We start from the raw sequence: 26,038 nt of genomic DNA on the forward strand, positions 1-26,038 counted from the left end.
CTTCCTTAGTCTCTAAGACAAAGTGACCAAACAAAAGAAAAGGTCCTTTGTGTAAAATCTTACCTTAAATCTGAGCCTGTCTTTGTATTTTGGTCCAGGTTTTAATCAGTTTCCTTTGTTGGAACTCCAAGGCTTCTATTGAAATATTGCACTTCATATTATGTTTCTAAGAGATCCCACTGGGATCATAAGTGAGAGGGAGACCAGTAAATTGGATGAAGCCAATCATTCCAATTTGTTAAAAGCCTGATGCATTGTTAGCAGAACAATAAGTCATAATTTAGGAGGCCAGAGACAGAGTAGGCTTTCATTTGATAAGTGTGCTCCAGTTTCTTTTCAAGGACTCATGCAATCTCTTGTCATTACAAAATTAATAACCCAAAGCAAGGAAAAACAGAGACTTGGTTGAAGGATGCAGAAGCCTTGTCCTTAAGTGTTCACAGTTCTCATGAACCATCCCAGTGTGCTCTTTTCAGTTAATCTTATCATTTGTATGATCTCTTCTCACACTGCCCTTCTTCACCACTGTTGTTATCATCTGCGATCTTACAAATCATGTTTTTGTGTATCACCTTTTAAAAGTACATCAGCTATTTTCCTCCTCATCAGATAATAAATTGTTTAAAAATGTTTTTACTTACAACTTAAGCTATAAAAATAATCTCGCTGTTTTCCTTTCAGGCTCTTTTCCACGTAGAAATCGAAAACTCTAGATCAATAAAAGTATGGTATATTTCTTTGGTACCTAAGGATTATATTTTTGTGTGTCTTTTTCCTTGTAGGTTCGCCTTGAGTGGCCTACAGACTTGGCAGTGAATCCAATGGACAACTCCCTATATGTTCTGGACAATAATGTAGTACTCCAGATCTCTGAAAACCACCAAGTCCGTATTGTAGCAGGCCGTCCTATGCACTGTCAAGTGCCTGGGATTGACCATTTCCTCTTGAGCAAAGTTGCCATCCATGCCACCCTCGAGTCAGCTAATGCCCTAGCTGTGTCTCACAATGGCGTTTTGTACATTGCTGAGTCAGATGAAAAGAAAATAAACCGAGTCAGACAGGTGTCCACAAATGGAGAGATCTCCTTGGTTGCAGGGGCACCAAGTGGCTGTGACTGCAAGAACGATGCCAACTGCGATTGTTACTCTGGAGATGAAGGCTATGCCAAAGATGCTAAACTGAATGCACCATCTTCCCTGGCAGTATGTTCAGATGGAGATCTTTACATTGCAGATCTGGGCAACATCCGTATACGCTATGTGCGCAAGAACAAGCCTTTTCTGAATCCCCTCAGTATGTACGAGGTGTCCTCTCCCATTAATGATGAACTCTATCTGTTTGACTCCAATGGCAGCCACATTTTTACACAAAGTCTGACTACAGGAGACTATCTCTACAATTTGACATACACGGGATCGGGAGATCTAAGCAGCATTACTGATAAGAACAAAAACACAGTGATCATCAGAAGAGACACAACAGGAATGCCTCTGTGGCTAATGGTCCCTGATGGACAGACCTTCTGGTTCACCATTGGCACTAACAGTGCCCTTAAAACTGTTGCTGCCCAGGGTCAAGAGCTAGCTGTAATGACCTACCATGGAAGCTCGGGACTGTTAGCAACTAAGACAAATGAAAATGGATGGACAACATTCTTTGAGTAAGTAATATGAAGAAACACCTTTCTAATCGTTTTACCTAAAAGTCTGGATCCAATTTGAGCTGATAACTGCATCAAAGCAAAGAAGCTTAAAGATCTGTTTAATCTGTTAATTCAGATATGCATATTGGACAGTTTTGTTTAGGTTTTTTTTTCCTGGAGTATCTGAACTAAGAGCCCTGAATTCATTATATCACTGAATGCTTTAGTGAATTGTTTGCAGTCAAAGAGCTCCTTGGCATGTGAGTTTAGTATTTTGGCATATAAGTTCACTTCTTATGGCTGGATGTCTATGTCACTCAGAATACAAGACCTGCGGAAGGATGGGTGTAATCCTATTTGCTGTTATCATACCAAATAGGATTACTGGATGATATGTTACTCATCTTTGCCCTTGCTTGCAGACTGGAGATCATCACTTGTTTGGAGTTGTTGGGTACAGGAACAACATGTATCTATTGAGTAGTACAAAATGTATATTCACATGACTGGGATGCGCCCCAGAAATATAAGCATAGTTGAATAGCCAAAGATTTTAATTAAATCAGGCAAAGCATACCTTGTGAGGAAACGACGGAAAACTCTCCCACAGTTTAGGATTTTATGTTCTTGTGACTTGCATGAAGCAATCTGTCCCTTAGCTTAATGTACCAGGGGATACTATGCTAACTGGATGTCATTCCAAAAAGTGTGATTAAGCAGATTGGCTGGTCAGACATCTGTTACACCTCGCTGGAGGAATATAACTCTGACACATAATCAGACGCTCTGTTTAATATGAGCAGACATTTATCACCTGTGTTTGATTTGGTTGTCATCTGATGGTTACACGGGGAAAAAAAAAAGTGGAAAGGTGCAGTGAAAGCGGCACTAATGCAGCCATGCATAGGCGTTTCTCGAGGTAGACTGAATTGCCTGGGGCTCAGACAAATTTAGTGGGTGTTTGGAATTCTGAATGATTTCTCTATGACGTTCTGTAAAATGGCTTCTTTTATTTTTTAGGTTCTAGCATGTGTGTCTTATTTTGAAAGAAATATTTACGCGTTACCATAGCGACCAGAGAGCATTAAGGGGCAGAGAGGAGGATGTTTCTCTCAGTGTTGTCGGCGTATTTCAGGAGGACGCTGCTAATAAAGTTACACAATTACACAGTGGATTCACGTTAATTATTATATTTACAAAATACCACAGTTTTGTCTTAGTCGTATCATTTTATTTTGTTGTGTTTATCCGCGGCACCTTAAAGGCTGGTCCGTGAAAATATTGTCTGACATTAAACCAGTACGTGGTCCAAAAAAGGTTGGGGACCGCTGATTTAGGTGATAAAACCTATCGCTCATGCACTGCATTGTTTACTGCGGTAAATAATAATATATTATTTTCTACAGGCAGAAAATATTCTGAGTGGTTACCTTTGTCTTATGATGATGACAATGATCTGTGATAGGATGACAGTGCTCTACTCCATAAGGCATGTGAGGCTACTGAGGGGTTTGAGCAGCAAGACCATTTTATGATTCATATAATAATCATATGGCATTTGCAAGCACCCGATCGCAGCCTAGTTGAACACATTTTACAGCTTCTGGCAACACATAGTGGCCCACCGCCTTCATAAGACACTTTGTGATGTTGGTAGAGTAAAACAAAATTGTTATACATGTCAAAATACTTCGGATAAAATGAAGTCCATGTATTGTTTCATTTCCTGTCTTTCCCTTTCAAATTAAGCAATGAAGCTTTGTATTTACCTACAAGCAAATCATTTGATCCATGCTTTTTTTTACACCCAATAAACAGGGTGTGTTTTTCTTGAATAATTAGCTTTAAAGGTCATTCCATCACCTGAGGGTCAAAACTGTAATTTGCTACCATCAGAACCTCTATTTATCTCTGCCCACCAAAGTGCACTGCTAATCATTTCACCCATATTAATTAATGTATACTTACATTCCATGCTTCGTGGATCAAAATTAATTTGAATGAACGAAGAAAAAAAAACTAGATTGACTAGAGAACAAAAGACATCTGCCACACTGTCTTTCTGTTGTAACCCCTGGAAACCACATTTGTACAACAGTTACTGCACACACAAACGGTCCTCAGGCCTTAAATTTATGTTGTAATGATAAGTGCTTCTGCTTAAGGGTTATTCTAAATCATGGTGAATTATAAAACACCTAAATATTCATTTATCGTTTATTTAAGACGGTAGAAGAAAAAAAATGTGCCTTAGCCACTGGGTTTTAGCAAATGTTCTTTAGTTATATCTGTAAGTTATCAGTCACACGTGCTCAGAAATTCTCAGGCAGCAAGACAAATTGAAAATATGAGCGGAGGTTAGGTATGCTGGGGGTGATGCTGATATGAAGTGTTCAGCCTATTGTTGGGGCCCAGCGTGAAAGGTCATAGAGCTAGCATGTGACACAGAGGTGATGCGATCCGAATAGACTTGTGGCCAACCAGAGGGAAACTGCTCCTGTCCTTCTGCTGAGCACCCTGCCCCTGCGTGCCCCTCTTGTCGAAAGAAAGCAAAGTAATAGGCAGCTGAGCTGAAGCAGGCCAAAACCATTAGAGCTCAGCGGTGGAGCTCAAGGAATGGAACTAGCTTAAGGCCCTAATTGAGACATAGAGAGTTTGGGTCAGTGATCAAGCTGGGGCTTGTAGTGTTGCTCTTGAATGAGATTTCTGTCTTGTGGGCTGAGTCTTTTGTGCAGAGGTGAAGGCAAACAGGAACGCTTTGTCAAATAAATGGAACCATTAAAAGTAGTATGGCTCAGATAACTTGCAGTGCTTTCACTGCAAAAACTTTTGATTGCATGATGGACACAGGGAGAATTTCTTGCTGATAATATATGAACAGTATCAAAATAAATCAAAGGCTTAGATATAAATTACTCTGCTATTTAGTATTTCCTGAAGTGGAAGACTTGGCTTGAAATGTATCTATGAATCCCAGTCCCTAGTACAGTTGAGATCAGATAGCATTTATCTCTGGGAGATGATTCCTCTCCCACTCTTCCTTTCCATATTGGATATTTGAGATGGCAGCGCTGAGGAAATATCTGTAAACCAGCACCCGCCATCTCATTTATTAGAGGCTTTATTATGGCAGGCAGCAACATCGAAGAGGCTTTCCAATCTGTATTCAATGTGCAGATAAAAGTCTTCTTTCTAAGTAATGTACCGTTCACTATCTTCAATTCTGGAACACTGAAAATCTGAAAGATTTCAAATTGTTCTATGCCGATGTGCTCTCTGAGCAAAATGAAACAATCTGGCCACTCATGTTCCTGTATGTGATGAACTGACTGATCTATAAGCTAGGAAGATGCTGCATCTCTCTAGGGATTCACACCTCAGCGCCCCTATTTCATAGGCTGTATAATGAGATTAGGCAATATCGCTAATCTTTTAAGCTAATAAGCAGTTTTCCAAATGTAAAAAAGGTGTTTGCTTTCTCATCTTAATCATTTTTTTTTAAATCTATTGCATATTTATAGTATATTTTTCCTTCCCACTGTGGCTAAATGCTCGCTCAAAGGGGCTTATTTGATTGTTGGGGTTTTCTCCGTATTATTGTAGGGTTTTTTCCTTGCTATACAAATTGCCTTGAGGTAACTACTGTTGTGATATGATGCTAGAATAGAATTAAAATGAATACTTGTTTTTAAGTTGCAGTGAGAAGTATTGATATTAACGCTCCATTCACATTTTGTTGAAAGGGCTAGAAAAGGACAAAGCTGGTTAGTTTGTTGGTGCACCCACGCCTTGTTTGTGAATAGAAAATTGCAGGAGACATTTTTCAAAAGCTATGCTGATTGTGCTTCGATGATTAAAGATGATAGCTCTGAAATCCCATGTATTACCTCAGGTTGCCAGCACTGATGGATTTGCTGCTGTGTTTACTGCCTGTGTTGACACATTGCTTCAATTTGTGACAACACGGAGGAAATATCGGACTCTGCGGAAAGTTTCCAATCCCTACCTATAATTACCATTAGCAGAGTTTATGCTAGAACACTTACAGAGAACAACTCATAATCACTGCTTATCTGGAATGACACAGCGACTCATTAGTCACATTTATGTACCTACAATCATTTATGCATACCTGACTTGCATTGATGATCATGATTGCTTCCTTATGATTTAACAAACCTCAACAAGGCTTAGTAAATTTTTAATACCACAGCACTGTTTATGTTCCAGGCACAGTGCTTGTTTATCTGTGTTTTCAGATGGCATGGTCCTCTTTGCCTTCTTTGGTTCACATCAACATATTTCTTTGTAGGTATGACAGCTATGGGCGTCTGACTAACATCACCTACCCCACGGGCCGAGTGAGCAGCTACCGTACAGACGCAGACAGCTCGGTCCGTATCCAGACAGAGGGCTCCAACAAAGAAGATATCACCGTCACCACTAACCTGTCAGCTTCTGGCACCTTCTACACACTTATGCAAGGTGAGTCTCTTTTACGGTGGCCGTAAGTAGAGCGGTTTCTTTTTTTAGGGTTTGTTCTGCGAGGTGAAGTCCCAAAAGCTTTAACTTTGCTTATGTCCCTGATATTAATTTATACAGCTGGGACTAGGTACTGTTAGTATTTTTAAGAAACTCTTTCTCATCTACATATATTCTGACTTCCATTACCTTATGTTCTAGTATTTGATTAATCAACAGTGTATCTACCTTATCTGTACATATAGCACTTGAGATTGTGAATAGATTTTATTACTTACCTTATTTTTGTGAAGGTGTTGCATTCTCCTGATTTAAAAAGGGATGTATTGTAGAGGGCAGTCGCTCAGAAGCCCTAAGGGAAACTGGTGCAAGCTAAGGGACTAGACAAAGAGCATTTTAGAGGTCTCTGTGGACTGTCACTTCAGGATAAGACCTTCTTTGAGCTCAAGCTGCCTGGATGGGAGCTCACAGGCACTTTCTGGCTCAGCCTCACTGAATATTTTGGGTTGCCACTCTGTAGCCGAATGAGAGTTTAAAAAGAAAAAAAGGGGGGTTATATATAAATAGTGTTTAATAAATAAATAGTCCAGTGATCTGGACATACACAGACATATGTGCGTATAATATAAATATTTAGTAAGCATGTTGGATTAAGTTAATTGATTTAATATATGTATTGATTTTGTGCTGTGTTCCTTTTTTCTCTTATTGTAATGATTCATGCCAGTAAATTACTTTTGAATTTAAAATTGAAACATGACTTTCTGTAGAGGTGCATAGCTTTTGACTTTGTTAAATGTATTTTCTTTTTGATTTGGGCAATGCAAATCACATTTGCCCTTATCTTTCTAAGGCCGAGGCAGGTGTCTCGGATACAGATGTGAATTAAAAGCAACACTGTCGGGATTGCTCCAGACATGATCTTTTAAATCTTATCTGTGGGTTTGAAGACATCACGTCTCAGACTTAGCTGTGTTAATATCACTCTCAGAGGTGCTTCTCTGTTTTTAATAACATGTGTAGTGCAGCTTCCACTTCACAGAAATGAAACAAATATTGATTTTTCCGTCAAAAAAAATAAACGATAAAACACGGTGCCGGTGGTCCATACAAGATCCTCAAGGTTTTAAAAAAATTGCTGAGAAAGATTCATGAGGAGATAAGGCTGTTTTTGAACTCCTCTAGGTGTTTTGGTATCTGTCTGATATCTATCTGATATTATCTTCACTAAATCTGGAGCAATGTTTAATTTTTTAAAGATGGGTTACGCATACACCCTTCTACTTTCTGTTTCTGAGCATATCCCCTCTTAGACTACTGACCGCAAAGCTGTGTCTGAAACGGGAGATGACAATCTCTGGTTTCTCACTTTTGTTTAACGGAGTGGCCACCTCCATGTTGTGACCTTGTCTTAGGCATCTGCCTGTGAGGAAAGTGGCGCCAGGAAATCTGCTGTTAATTAATTCACTATTGTCTGCTTTGTTAGGTGGGTGATCACATAGCATATGACTGTGCTGCCTTCGAGTTTCTTTCCTGCTCATTTGGCTGTTTTTTCCCCCTCTTCTCAGCAAGCTATCAACACAGTTTTGTGAAACAGATAACTTTTAAGATTTAAGGGATTAAGGGCAGAAGCTTTATAGCTAGAAAAATAATCAGGTGTATTACAAGATAATGAAATATATCCAAATAATAAAAAGTTGCAATTATTTGCTTTAAAAGCTTAAAGATACTGTACATAGAATGCCGTTTATAGAAGAAAAATGCAAGTCTGTTTTACATATAAGCCACTGTGAGCTATTAGGAAATTATAGCAAACCACATTGTTATGGTTTGCTATATTTCATGACAGCCAGTATTTTTCCCCCTTCTATTGCTGAACTGAGTGTGTGTACTACTTTTGCAGCATTTCGAGCTTTGTTGGTCTCTGAGGCCTCTTTTAGGTAGGGTCTGCCCCGGTAGTCTTTGGTCAACCCCCAAAGTGTCCGTATGATGTAGAGAGGCAAGGGCCAGTACAAGGTCAGTCATGCCTCTATCTGTTTCTCTTGTCGCAACAGCACAACACATCCTGTGGTGCTTTGTGAAAAAGAAAACGATTTAAAAAAAAAACTGCCTTTCCCCACACGTTGTGTTTATTGTTGTTCTGCGTCCACAGTGAAGAAATTGTCACAGCCACTTGAACATGACACATGAACGCAAGGAAATTGCAGCGTATGAGTTGTTTTTTTCTGTTAAATGAAGTCAAGTAACTAATGTGCTGGCTGACAATCCATTATTTTTCTATTGTTCATATTGAGAATCACATTCATCCTGGTCCCTGTCAGTCTACTGACAGGAGGCAAGAAGGACACATTCTCTGAATGTATATGAGATGCTCAGTGGAAACATTAGTCATTGGTCTGGAGCTGGAACACAGGCTGCCGTCACCTAGGGACAGTAACAGACAGGCTCAGATCTATCCCTTGTGGGTGAGTGCACGCGTGTGAGCGTGTGTAAGTGTGTGTGCACATGCGCGCGCGTGTATCTCACCCTGCCTTCTCTGTGGCCATAGGCAAGCCAGCAGCTTTTGATAGTTTTCATTCCTCCATATCCTCCAGGCTGCTGCAACAGCTGTAAAACTTTGCTTTACTGGCACTGTGAAACCTCTCACTATTGATCTTTGTTGTCAGAGACCCACTGCGTTATTGCAGTGGTTCTGTTAAATACTGCTGCTAAAGGATTTCTTTTTGCTGAGCAGCCATTTCAGGTCATTACATTTGCGCCTCACTGACATGGATATTAGATTTAGTCCTCTTGCTTTAGTTACAAGAAGCTATGATTGTTGCTTGCCTTCTAATCATACTCGTTTCCCTCCATACCATCTCTCCGTCCTTAGATCAAGTTCGGAACAGCTACTTCATTGGTTTGGACGGTTCGCTGCGTCTAGTTTTGGCCAATGGTATGGAGGTGTCGCTGTATACTGAACCCCACCTGCTGGCTGGTACGGTCAACCCCACAGTCAGCAAGAGGAACGTAACCTTGGCTATCGACAACGGCCTTAACCTGGTGGAGTGGAGACAGAGGAAGGAGCAGGCACGTGGCCAAGTTACTGTGTATGGACGCAGATTAAGGGTAAGCATGCTGTCTTGCTACACTCGTGGTTTTATGCAAGGTTTTTCATCATAGGCTAAATGTCTAGTGTCTTATTTCATATTTTCTCAAATTATCAGCTACAGTCCATGTAGTTATTCTACTACTTCAAATAGGGCAGTATTTATGCCGAAAAACCACAAACTCCAGAAAAAAAGATGCAGAAAAAAAATCCAAATTCACAAGAAATAAAAATGTAGCTGCAGATCTAATCGTGTCAGGTTCATTGTGAACTCTATTTTTTTTCCTATAGAAGCTGCGACTCAAAAGCTCAGTTGTTTGTTGTGCACAAGTTAAGTAGGCTGCATGGCAATACAATGACATGTCAAATTATTATAGTAAATAATTAATAAAGCTCTGTTTTGAGCTCTGTCTCACAGCTATAAATCAGTTTATCATAGGCCATCAGACTCATGGATGTATTACTCAGATTTGACTTTCTGGAACATATGGTATCTTCTCACTTCTATCTGTAGCTGTAGAAGCCCACCCACACACACAATCTGGTACATTTTTTCTAGGCTAATTTTGATCTGAATTTGACATAAGTAGATTAAATAAAGTGATTTCAGTCTGTGTATAGATTAGGGCTGCCACAAACGATTATTTTGATAGTCGACTAGTCACCGATTATTTTTGCGATTAGTCGACTAATCAGATCATGCATCATTTGGACGTAAAACTACAGCTTATTGCACCAGCAGCATCTGCTCTTATATAACTATCATTAGCTTACAGCTTTAAGTGTTTAAGGTATGTGCTAACTAAAAATAAAGACAAGATGATAGTTTATTAAATTTTAATGAAATTTGCAGATTGTTTCGGTGAAGTTTAATAAACTCCTTGCTATCTAAAATATAACAGGACACCGGAGTATATTCTCCAGCATCTCACACTTCTGATAATCAGTTGTCTGCTTGATGTTTATTCAGTTGTGTAAAAACTAACTTTAATCTCAGCCAAACCGATTTTCTCAGGAACAAATAAAATACTACAAAAAGCCAAACAATAACATTTTTAAGTTATCAAAGTGACTTATATGTCATGTTTAACCTGAGTAGCGAAACACAGCGGTGGGTTTGAAAATGATTTGCTGGGAGTCCGGTGTTCTCACGGCTCTAGTGAGCCTTGCTCCCGGCTAGCTATCGAGCTAGTGGGTAACAGACGTCTCCAAAAACGTCGGAGCGCTTTTGAAAATATGTGGTGTCTTGATAAACCGAGCAGATATTTGAGGTTTACACAGCTACATTATCGCCTGAAAATATGTTAAACGTTTATTTTGTGACCCAGAAAGAATAATAAGAGTAATATTAAAACTAACTAGCTGCCGCCATTGTTGGAAACTGAGCTGGGCTGCGCTATGAATTCTGGGACACAGCTACTTCTTCTTCTTCGGGGTTTAACGGCAGCTGGCATCCTTGTACATGCAGTGCTGCCATCTTCTGTTTCAGTTTGTTATTACACTTTAAAATCCTACTACTTATTCCTGCGTCTTTTGTGATCTTACAAAGCTTCAAATGAGGCATCGACTATTAAATCAGTCGTCGACGATTCTGATAGTCGACATAATCGTGACTAGTCGACTAATCGTGGCAGCCCTAGTATAGATCCTAACAGAGGAGTACAGTGGTCACAACGACAAATACCTGGGTTTGAATCCACTGGCTGGCCTTTCTGTTTCGAATTTACATGTTCTCCCTTTACCTGCATGGCTTCTTTCTCTGTACTTCCCACAGTCCAAAGACATGCGTGTTTGATGAATCAGCTATTCTAAACTGGCCTTGGGTGTGAATGTGAATTGTGCTGTCTCTCTCGCTTTAGGTCTGTGATAAATTGGCTGTTCGTCCACAATATACTTTGGCTTTTGCCCCATGACACCTGGAATACACTCCAAGCGATGCTAAATTACATAAATGGAAGAAAATGGATTGATTAATAGCCTGTAACATATAAAATACTTTCTCGTTAAAATCAAAATTAAGAGTTACTCGTATATTGCATATCAACAGGTCTCCTCTCATAATGCAACAAATTCAAAGTGCTTGTCCATAATGTATGTAGGATTTAGGCATTAACTCGCACAGCACTGATTTAAATTGCATCTGGTGGCTTTTATTGTTTTGCCTTGGCTTTGTAAGGCAAATGGCTACTTTGGTTAAGTTGTCTTCCACATTGTCTGTGAGGCAACACAGCTAATGGGAAGGTGCCACTTTGTCTGTCATTGGCTGTTCATGTAATGGCCTTGTCGTCCCTTTGGAAGTGAAAGCTACTAATGTATGTTACAGACAATGGCCCCAGGGGTGAGATAGGAAATGGGAGCAGCCTAATGGCACGAACAGAGGGGATGAACAGAGCTGGAATCATTGGGCGACCTTGAGTGACATGTCAAGTGATATTACGTGGGTGGCTGGGTGAGTGTGTGGCAGTGCGCGGCTGGAGGGAGGGGAGGATCTTGAATACAGTACAGATCCATGGTAACAGGAGTAGAAGAAACAACTATGTGGCTCTGACTTCACAGCTTTTTTTTTTGGTGGAGAAAAGGAGGAGTGTTTATATTTCTGATGTCTTTTTCCCCCACTTTGCTTGACTGTATTTGTTCCTTTGATACAACACGTACGTGTTTTTGTTGTGCTGTGCCTTTCATGTCCTGAGGCTTTTCGTTAATGTACGCTAATGAAGAACTCTTGAGCCACTTCACTCTTGCAAGAATCTTCATCCTTTTGAATGTAGTATTGATAGCAATGACAAGATGCTTCTAATGTTTGTTCAAAGGAGATACACAAAAAAGAAACCAAAAACATGGAATGGATTATCTTTGATTGCAGCGTGACAATAAATTAAAGAAAAATTAACTGGATTAGTCATGAAACCTGAGAATAGACATTTACATATTTACAGGGACACTTACAGATAGTATTTGATATTGGTTGAGACATCATTGCTATGATCTTGTCGTAAGTGTAATTTAAAAGTCTCCTTTCTGCTTCTACTCTTTTACTTTCTGTGAGAAATTCATTTTAGAGGCGATGTTCTATTTGAAATAACTCCCCTTGAGTGGGTTTCCATTCTCATGGGAACTTGGGATCACTGTTATGGGACACTTTTTCCTTCTATGCCATGCGACTTTGGCAAACCTTATTCTAGCACTGGGAACTTTTTGTAAAAGACATCAGCTCTCTGCTGCCTGCAGAGATTTAACAAGAGCAGCAGGGATCTTACTAGTATTCTTAAAAAAAAATAACTGAAAGGTGTAGTCATTTCAAGGAAGTGTGACACTTGTTATGACGGTGTTTGAAGGCGAAGGAGACGAAAGAACACGTTCTTATTTCCAGATCCAATGTACGTTCACCCCTTCTGTCTCAGGTCTCAAATAGTTTACGCCACTCCAAATATCCATGGATTTATGCTCCTCATGATTCTGTTGGTTTTACTTAAAGTAATCCTCTCAATTAGGTATCAGTGACAATAATTGCCTCTGGTGTAATTGTCCCTTCACAGATGAGAGACCTAAGCACGCTTTCCTCAATGTGAGATTGAAAAAGAGAGCTTTCTCAGCAATCCCTGTGTGACCTGCTCTGTGGGATGTATCTGGAAAGTAGCCAGAAGCAGCCTTCTGAGGCATTTTAAGATGTTTTTAAGCCTTGCCAAGCATTTTACTAAGCCAAATGATAGCACACCTGAAGAAACACTCTGAAGATTAATAAGAAAAAAAGATCATAAATATTACAGAAACAGAGGTGTAGTTTTAATTACAGCCAGAGACCTCTGAAGACCCATTTTACAAAAAGTTCCAGATGGTGTTTAAAGCAATGCTTTCTTTGCAGAGATCTGCTCTGACCTGCAATCTAAGCTGTTATCTTCTCTTTGTTTTATTTTTTTTTGCTTCTGTAGCTTCTGTTCATGGAGGCTGCTGACAGAGAAACAGAATGCCAGGGCTGCTGCTTGATCTTTTTGGCTAAAGCAATGAAGCTGCCTCATAAAGCCTGCAGTCTTCAGAGCAGTGTTGTTTTGCTCTGAAAGCAAAGGTCACCGTTTTAAGCCTGATACATTCAGAAGAGCTGTGTCACTTAAACAATGTTCAGTCATAAAGGAGATTAACTGATTTTCTTTCTCTTTTCCAATTTACGCAAAGGCAAAATAGAATGAGAGTCATCTGTGCCTGGTAATTCTTCCCAGTAAGCATTAAAAATGAATTTAATGATCAATGTGACTCTAATGTTTCTTGCTTGAATAGGCATACTCGGGCTAAGACACAAACAAAGAAATGTGGTAATTCTTACAATTTCATTACTCCGCTGGCTCCTGCAGTCCTGAGATAGAGCTCCACTTTTGTAATTAAAAGCTATGAAAAGAAGAATATAAAAATAATCACTTTGTGATTAAAGGTCTCCTCCCAATGTTCCACCTCAGAAGAGTAATGCACCAATTCCTCTCAATAATTTCAAACTTTTTAAAGTGTCTATTCCCGTTGGTGAATTTTCTGTAGCTATATAAAGTGTTCCTAACTCCCTGCGTTCCCTCCAATAGGTTCATAACAGAAACCTCCTGTCGTTGGATTTCGATCGAATCACCAGAACAGAAAAGGTCTACGATGACCACAGGAAGTTTACGTTACGGATCCACTATGACCATGCCGGCCGCCCCACATTGTGGGCACCGAGCAGTCGACTGAATGGAGTCAATGTCACCTACTCTCCTGGAGGCCATGTGGCAGGTATCCAAAGAGGCACGATGTCGGTGCGCATGGAATACGACCAGAACGGCAGAATCACCTCCCAGATATTTGCTGATGGTAAATCTTGGAGCTACACTTATCTTGAGAAGGTACGAATTGGTTGAACTGTAATAATGATTAAATAGTTTAAAGATAAAAAATGTAATATAATATTGGATGCATGCTCTGCAGATAAAGTGTAAAAGGTGTGTTTGTGTAAGAAACTTGTTATGAGATTTTAGACTGGAGTTAAAAGTTAACTTGTAATAATACAGAAGTTTTTGTGTTGCACTATCAGGCTCTAGAATAGATATCAGCCAAAATGTAATTAAAGTGTCTGGTGCATTGAAGACATACTTTGTTACCAAAGTCTGACAGCAAAGTTCAGCCTGAAATAGCTCTGATGAAAAGAACAGAGTGAAATGTCACTTTCTACTGACTAATTGAAGGCGAGACTGTTTGGGTGAGGTGAGGAGCTGTTATTCTGTAGCTTAGGCATATAATATGAACAGCAGTCAGTCACCTCGTTAATAGTCTTTAGTCATAGCAACCTCTGAGCAATTTCTCGATGCCGCCTGTTGTGACAGCTTTACAACCTCATCATTTATTGGTCTAAGACAGGCACAGATGTAAATTGTAGATTTGCTTAGGTGAGAAAATTTGGCTTCCTACTGTTTGGATTAAAAGATCTGACAAATGAGCAAAATAGAAGCAGCTTGTGAAATTATCTCTTAAGGAAATCTTAATTTCAGTGGAGTATCAGCAACTCTGTGTTCATGATGGAAATTAGATTTGGACTGACACAAACTTGAGTAATATTTATCGCTTTAGACAAATTGCATGTCATTTTGTGTTATTGGTATTAGACATTATAGCGGTAGCAATTTTCTAATTAATCTCTATCTTGTCTTATTGTGTCAGACACTGTGCTTCTGTAACAGCTTTCAGGACTGTGTGTTTATGTAACAGAAAATATCAAAGTGAAGCATTTGAATGCAGTCAGTCTTACAATTTATTAATATAACACAAAAAATCCTCTGTTTCTTCTTCTCATTAGTCCATGGTGCTGCTGCTCTACAGCCAAAGGCAGTATATCTTTGAATTTGACAAAAATGATCGGCTCTCCTCTGTGACCATGCCCAACGTAGCACGGCAGACTCTAGAGACCTCCCGCTCCATTGGTTACTACAGAAACACCTACCGGCCCCCTGAAGGTAACGCTTCAGTGCTCCAGGACTACAGTGAGGATGGACAGTTGCTGCAGACCACCTATCTGGGTACAGGCCGCAGGATCATCTACAAATATGGAAAGCTCGCTAAGCTTCTGGAGATTCTCTATGACACCACTCGAATTGGTTTTTCCTATGATGAAGTGGCAGGCATGCTAAAGACCGTCAACTTGCAGAGTGAAGGCTTTACCTGCACCATTCGCTACCGTCAGATTGGTCCACTGATCGACAGGCAGATTTTCAGATTCAGCGAAGAGGGCATGGTGAACGCTAGGTTTGACTATGTGTATGACAACAGTTTCCGCGTCACTAGCATGCAGGCCGTCATAAATGAGAAACCGCTGCCGATTGACTTGTATCGTTACGATGACGTATCTGGCAAAACAGAGCAGTTTGGTAAATTTGGAGTAATCTATTATGACATAAATCAAATCATAACCACAGCAGTGATGACCCACACCAAACACTTTGATGCCTACGGGCGAGTGAAGGAAGTCCAATATGAGATCTTCCGCTCACTCATGTACTGGATGATGGTGCAGTATGACAATATGGGGCGAGTGGTGGCCAAGGAGCTAAAGGTTGGGCCTTATGCCAACACGACACGCTACACATACGAGTACGATGCTGACGGTCAACTTCAAGTGGTCTCCATCAATGACAAGCCTCTGTGGAGGTACAGCTATGACCTTAATGGCAACTTACACCTTCTCAGCCCTGGAAACAGCGCACGCCTCACACCACTACGCTATGACATCAGGGACCGCATTACTCGCTTGGGAGATACCCAGTATAGGATGGATGAGGACGGTTTTCTTAAGCAGCGAGGGAATGATTATTTTGAGTATAATTCTGCTGGCCTGCTTGTTAAAGTGTACAACAAAGTGAGCGGCTGGAGCATCGAATACCGTTACGATGGCCTCGGCAGGAGGGTGTCCAGCAGAAGCAGCAGGGGCCAGCACCTGCAGTTCTTCTATGCTGAGTTGTCCAGCCCCACTAGGGTCACCCATATGTACAATCACTCCAGCTCTGAGATCACCTCACTGTATTATGACCTGCAGGGACATCTGTTTGCCATGGAGCTAAGCAGTGGGGATGAGTTTTACGTGGCGTGTGATAACATAGGCACGCCACTGGCTGTGTTCAGTGGATCAGGCATCATGATCAAGCAGATCCTCCATACGGCTTTTGGAGAAGTTTACCTTGACACCAACCCAAGTTTGCAGCTCATAATAGGCTACCAAGGAGGCCTGTATGAGCCTCTTAGCAAACTGGTCCACATGGGCAGGCGGGATTATGATGTCCTTGCTGGTCGCTGGACAACACCTGACCACGAGATCTGGAAACGTCTCAACAGCAACCACATTGTGCCATTCAACTTGTACATGTTCAAGAATAATAATCCTCTCAGCAATAATGAGGAGATAAAGTGCTACATGACAGGTACGTTCTTTTAACAGACTTTATATGCTTTATGGCTTTAGAAGATTAAATTTTAAGAAAAAATAAAGCGCAAGTCCACCTAACCTTAGAGGACAGGAAGTTAGCTTCAGTGCAGTTTCACTGGATTCTACTGATGATCAAACAAAGAGGCATTCATTTTAAGTATCATAACCTTTAAATGAATGTCTTTAAAAATGTAGGCAATCTGTGGAAACATATTGCAAACATAAAGAAGAGGACTTACTGTGGAATTATAACTTTCTATCAGAAAATGATTTGAATGCAGTCTGCTTCTGTTGATGCTCAAAAGCAAGATTTTCTCTGAATCTTCCTCTAACAATTCTAAGTGAAAGTGAGTACAAAATACTTTCAGTTGTATCCAAATAATTGAATATAAATAGCAGTTGACAGTATTTAAGTGAGTCCTACTAAATCAATCTGTTATGCTTATAACTTGGTTGTGGAGAGCAAGCAAATATTAACCTCCATTCCTGTGTATGACTGTTGTTGCTTGAAGCGCACAATAGTTATTCCAGGTTTTTCTGTCAAATTTGTTATGTTTTTTTTCTTAACAACCTCACACAACTGCAAGAACAGACCCTGCCAGAATGAAATTCAAAAGCAGTGTGCTTGGGAGGATTTTAAGCACTCGCTTGCTGGGAAACTGAGGTGTGGGGGGGGTTTTGTGTATGTGTGTTCATGTATACTTGCTTATGTACGTGCGCAGTAGCTATCACTCTGAAAATGCTCGAAGGGAACAATGCTATACGGCCAAGCCCTTTCTGTTGTTTAGCATTCAGGTCCTTTTCCAGAAATATCCTGGTTCTTTGTGGTGGGGAGGGGGTAAATGGCAGTGAAAGCACCTCGGTAGAGAAGGTGAGCACAATGGAGCCATGCAAACCATACAAATCTTTGTTGGTTGTATCAACCTCTTTTGCCGGAAGGAAAACAACATACTCAGTGAAAACCTTGTGGTTAAACCAAACAGTAGCTGGATCTCTGTCATAAATGAATGTATAAGTTATCTGTGTGCATGCTGCATTATATTTACTCCATAATGCCTTTTTGTGGAGGAATAATAATGTGTTTACCTTTTATTGTTTATCCTTTAATAACCTGAAGACAATACCGAGAGACGGAGTAGTCACTTTTTGCAAACACAAAGGCATTCAGCATCATAGTCCACCATTAGGGGCTCAATGGCATTTTAATGCTAAATAGACTGTTAGATAGATATATTGTAGTGGGTTTGCCTCAATTGTGATTGATAGCAGTGACATTTACATTCCTCTCACTAAATTGCCAGGGTCCTTTCTTTGTCCTCAAACAAATTCATATTTAAAAAAGCTTTGTCAGGTGCCACAATGTGGCAGCGGCAATGTGTGAGAGACTCGCACCCCGAGTGTCACAGCAATGATGCTGTCTGTAACGAACACATGGAAGGGCGCGAGAAAGAAATCGATCAGGTTGGACAGGCTCTGCTTCTCTTAAGACCTGTAACCTTCTCTGTGATATTCATAAAATATGACAGCATGCTATAGGCGACTGCAGCAGCACCTATAACCACAGTGTCGGTGGCTGCTATTAGAAGAACCACATTATCATGATTGGATGTATTTAAATCTCAGACACGTCACTTTCCTCTCTTTCAGCATCTCATTAGAGAGAAATTAATGCAGAGGAGCCCGCTGAGTCTTCAAAATATCTCGTGTTGAAGTCTTGGCTGCCTTGAAATGACACCAAATTACTGAATATAATTATCAGCACAGCAGGCACTCTCAGATGTCACTTGGCATTTCTGTAACCCAACTGAGTGTCATTAGTGTCGCACCTGCAGGAGTGGACACGAATTATCAGAACTATCTTGAGTGTTTAGCATAGCTTTCCACTATCGCAAACAAATCAAGCGGTCTGGCCGAGGTAGGAGTGTTTCGTGGAAACAGTCTCGCCCATAAAATGTCAACTGTTCAGATTCAACAAATTAATTCTCACAGTTCTTCACAGTTCCTCTGAAGCCACAAACGATTGTGTCTACTAATAGAATATGTACATCATGTGTTTTGACCCTTTCCCCGCAGATGTGAACAGCTGGTTGGTGACCTTTGGCTTCCAGCTGTACAACGTTATCCCCGGCTACCGCAAACCAAGCACAGAGGCCATGGAGCCATCCTACGAATTAGTTCGCACCCAGATCAAGACGCAGGAATGGGATAGCACCAAGGTAGTCATCCTTACTTATCCCACTTTTCATCTTACCTCGGATCGCTTTCTACTTCTGCACCTCTGCTTTCCAACATCATTAGCAAATGGGCAGAGTCTATGTAGCCAGACTCCCAAAGGAGCTGGCAGCTATCAGGCCAAAACATCGCCCGGTATGCTGGTTGCTTCCCTAGTCCTCATCTTGGGGAATGGGGTCAGGCTAAATAGCTCTTGTAATTGTCCTGCCATTAGGAAAATTCACTCTCCCTTTCTTCCACCACTGGCCATTGATTTCATCTCAGCCTTACACTGTTAGCCAAGGTCTGAGAAGTAGTAGACATGCTTTGATTCTCGCTTTTATCAGCCCTTTTAACTTGCCCCCAACTCACCTGAATTATTGAACAGGCCACTGTTGTTCTTGGGTTTGGTTACAGCTAGACTAGTGAATGCCACCCATCAAGAGGGAAGATTCATGTTGCATTACACTCTGGCTGCAACCTTAACATAGCCGGTATTGGTTAGAATGTCTTCTCATCTATTTGTAAGTCTAAAAGCTGCTGGGGTGATGGAAGATTCTCTGATCTGACCAGCAGACTATAATAAACATAGATACACAAAAAACTGGCAAAACCCCACTGTTACTATGAACTGTCATGCAGTATTTAGATCTTAACAACTTATATATGTTTGAGTGATGTTTTAGTTGGGGTTTTTTTATTTCAGAATTTATCCATCAATATTTATTCTATGACACTAAAGGTGAAGATTTTCACATTTACTGTGAATAGAAACAAATGCAAATTTGTAATTTGCAAATGAATAGTTAATAAGTGGCAGCACGGTGGTTAGCACTGTTGCCGCACAACAAGAAGGTCCTGAGTTCAATTCCAACATCAGGCCGGGGTCTTTCTGTGTGGAGTTTGCATGTTCTCCCCGTGTTTGCGTGGGTTCCCTCCGGGTACTCCGGCTTCCTCCCACCGTCCAAAGACATGCAACTTGTGGGGATAGGTTAATTGGAAAATCCAAATTGTCACTAGATGTGAATGTGCGAATGAAAGTGAGTGCGAATAGTTGTGTGTTGTCCCTACGACAGAGTGGCGACCTGTCCAGGGTGTACCCCGCCTCTCGCCCTATGACAGCTGGGATAGGCTCCAGCGCCCCCCGCGACCCTGAAAAGGATAAGCGGAAGCGAATGGATGGATGGATGGATAGTTAATAAGTGCTCCTGCTCTCATGAGTCCTTTAAAAGTATTTGTAATCAAAAAAGGAATTATCTCAGGCATTTCAGCAACACTTTAGTCAATTACACTGGAAATGAAATACTTACAAGTCATCATATATGCGTAGTGTAAATCTATAACAATCCCAGTTATTTCTTCATCTAACGTAAACTGTTTTGAAAGGGTTGTTGTCAGAACCCCTGGGACTAACTCGTGCATAAAGCTTGTGGCTGACATTCCACAAAGAAACCTCTGAACTCTCCAAAGGTGCCAATGTATAAATGAGAAACAAAAGACACTGCAGGTATTTCAGTTTCTAAGTGTAGATCCGCGGGGATCTGAGGGAATTGCGTTGTAGATTACAGACGATAAATGCAACGCTCTTTCAGAAACACAGATGCACTTCTGATTTCTTTAACTGCTAAGAAAATCAGACATCTGGTGGCTTAAATGTTTTACCATCAGTTTCTCAAAAACACTCTTAGAAGGATAGAAGGGCTTTCAATATGCTAAAATTAAATTAGTCATATATGAGACTATATTCAGCTCATCTATGTTTACTTCCCTCTGAAGTATTAAACATAAATAGGTCCATTTTATTAATAATATAACTGAAAGGACATGTTTTATCTACAGACTCGGCCTTTCAATTACATATTCAAAAATACCCATAACAGACTTTAGTATATCTTTAAATAGAAAGTATGCCTCGATTTTAAGATTGTGTGAAGGAGTTTTGCCTTCAGCACACCTCTGAGTATGTACTATAAATAATATGTAAGGAAGGCTTGAGATAATTAGTTGTTTTCCTGTGTATGTTGAAGCGTGTTATTCTTATCTAGAATTCCTGCTTCCAAATTGGTATTCTTAGGCGTTTAATGCATTTGATCCCCACTGCAGATGGACACACCGGCCCAATTAGGTGCAGTGCAACTTTAAAACAGTACATGCTATGTCTTATACAAATGGCTTTTTTAAAATTTTATTTTATTCATGCCTGCCTTTCTATCTTGTTCCATTTAAGCCCCTATTTCACCATGCTGCTGAATCCACCACAGATTGAAAAATGCTGTGAGGGTGCCAGAGAGATGAGCTGTGTGCTGCACACGGCTTGATCTTTCATTTCGGCTCGTGCTGGAGGCTGATTGCACAGCATGCTATGTGAATGATGCCTCTCTGGGAGTGTCCTGGGAGGCTGCTTTAGTAAAGTGGAGGACATTGCCCCCTGTTCCTCTTCTGCCCTGGGATAGCTGACCGTGTCACATACTGGCACGGTAAACAAACATGGAGTGGCATGGTGTGAAGCGTACCCCCAGGCAACGATTCCCTGGGGGCCCTACAGCACAGCTGCCCCCACCCCCGTTTTTGTTTCCTCTTGAAGCAGGTTGTGGTGTCACATGAAAGAACAGGCAGATATGCCGGCCACTGCAGCCTGCTCCTCATTTCTCAGCCCCACCCAGTCTTCCAACCCTTAGCCATCCTTTAACAAAAGCACAGAGAGACGGAATTAGAAACTGTCAGGGAAACTTTAGATGTGACTGGTTGACAAAAATTCCTCAGGATGTTCACAACCTCTTATCTTAGGCGATGGCAAGAAGGCGCGATGCTTGAGAGCTTTTTTTTTCTGCTGCTTAGATACGTTCAGGCAACTGTCTCACTGTGGTGTTGGCTGGCTTCCATTTAATTTCATTCTCCTCTTTTTAACATGCTTCTTTCTTCCTGACAAATATCTCTTGTCAAGTAGAATTAGGACAAAGTATTAATTTTGGCTGAAAGCAGTATGGTATGTACACATTTGTAAACCCTTAAGGAACAATATACACTAGTTACCAGCAGATTCCCGTTTCATATTTGGCACAGCATGACTGTTTCACCCTTTTTTCAAAATATCACGCCTGTCATAAATGATCAGGGAGATTTGCATTGGCTGACAAACACCTCTGCCCCTACCTTAACTATGTGTCAAGGTAGGGGCAGCTGCGATGCTTTGAAGCTGCATCATTCACAGCATCAAAGCATTGTGGATTTATGTGCCAATAATAAAGGCATTTTCATTGTTATTTTCAACATGTAACATTATAAAGATGTCTAATTAAAAAAGGAGACGCACCCACTCACAAGGTATATATAGTGTACATTATAGTGTATACTTTACACTTTATTTAGTGTCAAATGTTCCTCACTCAGTCTCACGTTAATATAAAAAGAATCGCTCTTGCTGTGTAGTCACAGCACTGAGTTTGAAGTGTTAATGAAGCAGTATGAATCTCAGATTTGAAAAGGATGTATCTGAAATCAGACTGTGCTCCTTATTCCACATGCAAAGTAGGATAAGGATAAAGATTACAAATCAAAATGTGAAGCAATCACAAGTGAATATTTGGGAAATATCCGCAAGAACGATTTCAAACAAGCTCTTTCTCAGAGAATGAGCAATATATATATTTGAGTGTATGAAGCTGTTGCGGGGGCTGCGCAACTTAACAGTATTGTCTTTGTGTTTTTTTGCAGTCTTTGCTGGGTGTTCAGTGTGAAGTTCAGAGGCAGCTGAAGGCCTTTGTAAAGCTGGAACGTTTTGGCCAGATCTACAGAGCCAAAAGTGCTGGATGCCCTCAGACGGAAGATAAAAAGATCTTTGCTTCTGGTGGCTCAATCTTTGGCAAGGGGGTCAAATTTGCTATCAGAGATGGTCGCATCAGCGCTGACATCATCAGCTTGGCCAATGAAGATGGCCGTCGCATGGCTGCGGTTCTGAACGACGCATTCTACCTTGAAAACCTCCACTTCACTATCATGGGAATGGATACCCACTACTTTGTCAAACTGGGCTCAGTGGAGGGAGATCTGGCCCTTATTGGTATGACAGTGGGCCGACGTACACTAGAGAATGGCGTCAATGTCACAGTGTCTCAGGTCAACACTGTTGTCAATGGCAGGACTAGGCGCATTACCGACATTCAGCTACAGTATGGCGCTCTGTGTCTGAATACTCGTTATGGCAGTAGTGTGGATGAGGAGAAAGCCCGCGTGTTGGAGCTGGCTCGGCAGAGAGCTGTCGCCCAAGCTTGGGCCCGGGAGCGCCAGAGACTGAGGGATGGAGAAGAGGGCTCACGAACCTGGACTGAAGGAGAGAAGCAGCAGCTCCTAGGTTCAGGGAAGGTGCAAGGCTACGATGGATATTACATGGTTTCAGTTGACCAATACCCTGAGCTGGCAGACAGTGTCAACAACATTCATTTCATGAGACAGAGTGAAATGGGCCGAAGGTGACATGAACACGAGGCTCTCGAGTGACTGACTCAGATGTAGGACATGGGACTTCTTGCCAAAGACAGTTGTGTACATGACCACATGTTTTTTTTTCTTTGACTGTGCTCAACTTGGTTTTTAATATACTGAAAAAAGAAAACAACATGGTTGCAATCAGTTGCACTGTATTAATAGAAGAGTGCCCTTCTCCTTTTGAAGATTCTTTAACAGTCTTTGCTCTCCAAGTGCGGCTGCTAGAGGATGAAAATTTGTGATGTCTTGTGACTCCATTTCCTCATCCCTGTTGGTGATTCTGTTCAAAGGAATCCAAGAGGAGTATTGGTAATGCATTATGTTCACTGGCTCACTCTGCTGCCAGACTTGCAGATTGTTATTCACAAGCTTGCTCTATTCTGCCTTTTTCTGCGCCTCAGCCAAGGAGATTCCTTCTCTTTTAATCACTTCTTTTTTATACTTGAAACCGTCATAGCCCCAGTCATCCATAAATAATGAGAGAGATTTCTGTTGGCGGTAGAGCCCTTCATCAGAACCCAGCTGAACTTGTCAAAGCACCTTCATTTGTGTGATGTCTTGTAATTTTTTAAAGAGGAAGCTCGATACTCATTTGTGGTCTTAGCTTGGAAGGCTTCGGTGCACCGTGACTGTGCATGTTGGCCTTTTTTATGAACTTTAAAATGAGCAAAACTGCTTAATTAAGCTTAAATCGTATGTGGTGGAGCCAACAAAGGGATGTGAGGTCACTTTTTTTTATTTGGTGTGTATTTTATTTTATAACCAGACGTTTGGTTTTTTTTCTCTATGAACAAAATGAAAAGCGAATAAATTCTTCTCTGCTTCTTTTGACAGTGGTCAAACAACTCGATTATAAAAACAGCAAAAAGCCAACCCTGTGAGAAAATACTGTGGAATTAATGTCTGTATTAAACTACAAAAGGTATTTTACAGGAATGGTTTGGGGTTATCTTTTAGTTTTGTTTTATAAATAGCTATATGAATTAACAGTATAACAAATGTGAATTTTAAAAAAAATGTGAACTGTTGTCCCTTTTATTGTTAATTGTTGTACTTGAACAACGCTTAAGGGTGTTTGAACACATGGAATAAACTATGAAAGGTGGTTTAGTTAAATCAATTACTGTGTTTTTCATCAGACCACATGCATTTCGCTGATCTCGGTTGCATATGGAAGGCTCTTTTTGTTTATCAGTGATCTTAAGTCAGTATTCCTCATCACAATGTCCAGTCACATAAAGCTCGGGATAAAAATACTTTATAAAAGTGAGGCTACAAAGAGGGTCAGTGGCTAATCTCATCAGTGATACACGGTACATTAACATATTGGCTGTTGAGATAGATGGGCTTTGCGTTGTGTTGTGGGTGGGATGAAAGATACAAATTGCCTTTGCCCAAAGGGCTGCCTGCAGGTCAGCTTTGAAAGTGCTTTCATTCCCCAGGATAGGGCTCCACTTGGTCCCATGGCTGGCTGAAATGCATTAGACCTGCAGGTGTACTACTTCCCGTTTACAGACTAAAGGTCGTCTATACATGGCAACCTTGAAAACAACTCTCGTGATCACATTTTAACTCCCATGCATCTCCCTCGGTGGGCAATGCAAGGGACAACTTAACGTTTCTTTATCTGAAAGCGGACGCAGAGTCAAGAATTTTGGAAATCGTGATATTGATTTAAATTCAGTTAGTTGTTGAACTATGCCAAGCCACTACACACTCTTGACTTGCTAATTTTCCCACAAAACATTTGAACATGTTCGTGTGACGAGAGCACGATTGAGTGTCTCAATCTGTACAAGTGAAAAAGTGAAAAGGACATGGGTGTTTTTTTTTTTTCCTGCTCCCGGTCGATTCATTTACATTTTTTCAAAAAACAAAAATAAAAACTATATATGTATGTTCTACATAATATGAATGATGGATATTTGCATTGTGGAATATTGCACTGAGAATTGTTGCGTCAGAAGACTGTATCTTTTTCTAAAGTTGACTCATTTCGAGTTTTGGTTTGTTCTCAACACTGTGTTTTTAGCGCTTCTATTTGACTGTGTAAATATGAGGACATCAAAGTGAGCTGTAAATAAAATGCAAATGTAGATACCTCTTAGAGCTACATCGGTGACCCTGTGTAGTCTTAAGGTAGAAAAAAAATAAAGGGAATATTTTGTGTTTATTTTTTGCGTTTGTTTTATACACCGTCTATTGTGGAGAATATCATCTATCGCTGCATCTCAAACCACAGCACACTTATGTTACCTTCCCTTATATTCATGCTCCTATCACCTCAGACTGTGAAGATTTTCATATCTACATTACACCTTGGTACATTACACAAATGTTAATTCTCACCCTGCTACACATTTCACAAGCCTTTAATGAGGCTAATTTGATGCATTATGATAATGAAATATAGTTCGCCGTGTGCCGTTATTTAGTTAAACACGCTCTGCCACCTGTTTAGACATTGAACTTATTAAATTCTCACATGGGCTGAACATGTGGCTGAATCACCAGTATATCAAGTGCAGTCTATTAATATGAACTTTTCTGCAGTGAACGTGTTTAACTGGCAGAAGACGAGCAAGCCTCGAGGGATGCAGTGCAAAACTTGACTATTAATTAACCTGTCAAAGTTGAGGACCAATCCTTTGATATCGCAAAAGCCACCAGGAGACTGTTTTTAAACTTGATAACTTTGTTG

At 40.6% G+C, this 26,038-nt stretch overlaps 1 protein-coding gene across 11 annotated transcripts in view; it reads left to right on the plus strand.

The window, feature by feature from the left end:
• tenm4 (teneurin transmembrane protein 4) overlaps nucleotides 1–25,491 on the plus strand; it is a 149,061-nt gene extending 123,570 nt beyond the window's left edge. For all 11 annotated transcript variants that reach the window (XM_006796627.2, XM_006796629.2, XM_006796630.2 and 8 more), the window contains 7 exons: nucleotides 783–1,660; nucleotides 5,955–6,127; nucleotides 8,997–9,232; nucleotides 13,778–14,074; nucleotides 15,022–16,636; nucleotides 18,715–18,857; nucleotides 22,567–25,491. In XM_006796627.2, coding sequence (XP_006796690.2) covers nucleotides 783–1,660; nucleotides 5,955–6,127; nucleotides 8,997–9,232; nucleotides 13,778–14,074; nucleotides 15,022–16,636; nucleotides 18,715–18,857; nucleotides 22,567–23,325 — 4,101 coding nt within the window. In that variant the 3' untranslated portion in view covers nucleotides 23,326–25,491. The remainder of the gene's footprint in view (nucleotides 1–782; nucleotides 1,661–5,954; nucleotides 6,128–8,996; nucleotides 9,233–13,777; nucleotides 14,075–15,021; nucleotides 16,637–18,714; nucleotides 18,858–22,566) is intronic.
• Nucleotides 25,492–26,038: the final 547 nt, after the last annotated feature.

The sequence above is a fragment of the Neolamprologus brichardi genome, chromosome 14 (genome assembly GCF_056152115.1).
Source record: "Neolamprologus brichardi isolate AB-2024 chromosome 14, ASM5615211v1, whole genome shotgun sequence".
Classification (NCBI taxonomy): domain Eukaryota; kingdom Metazoa; phylum Chordata; class Actinopteri; order Cichliformes; family Cichlidae; genus Neolamprologus; species Neolamprologus brichardi.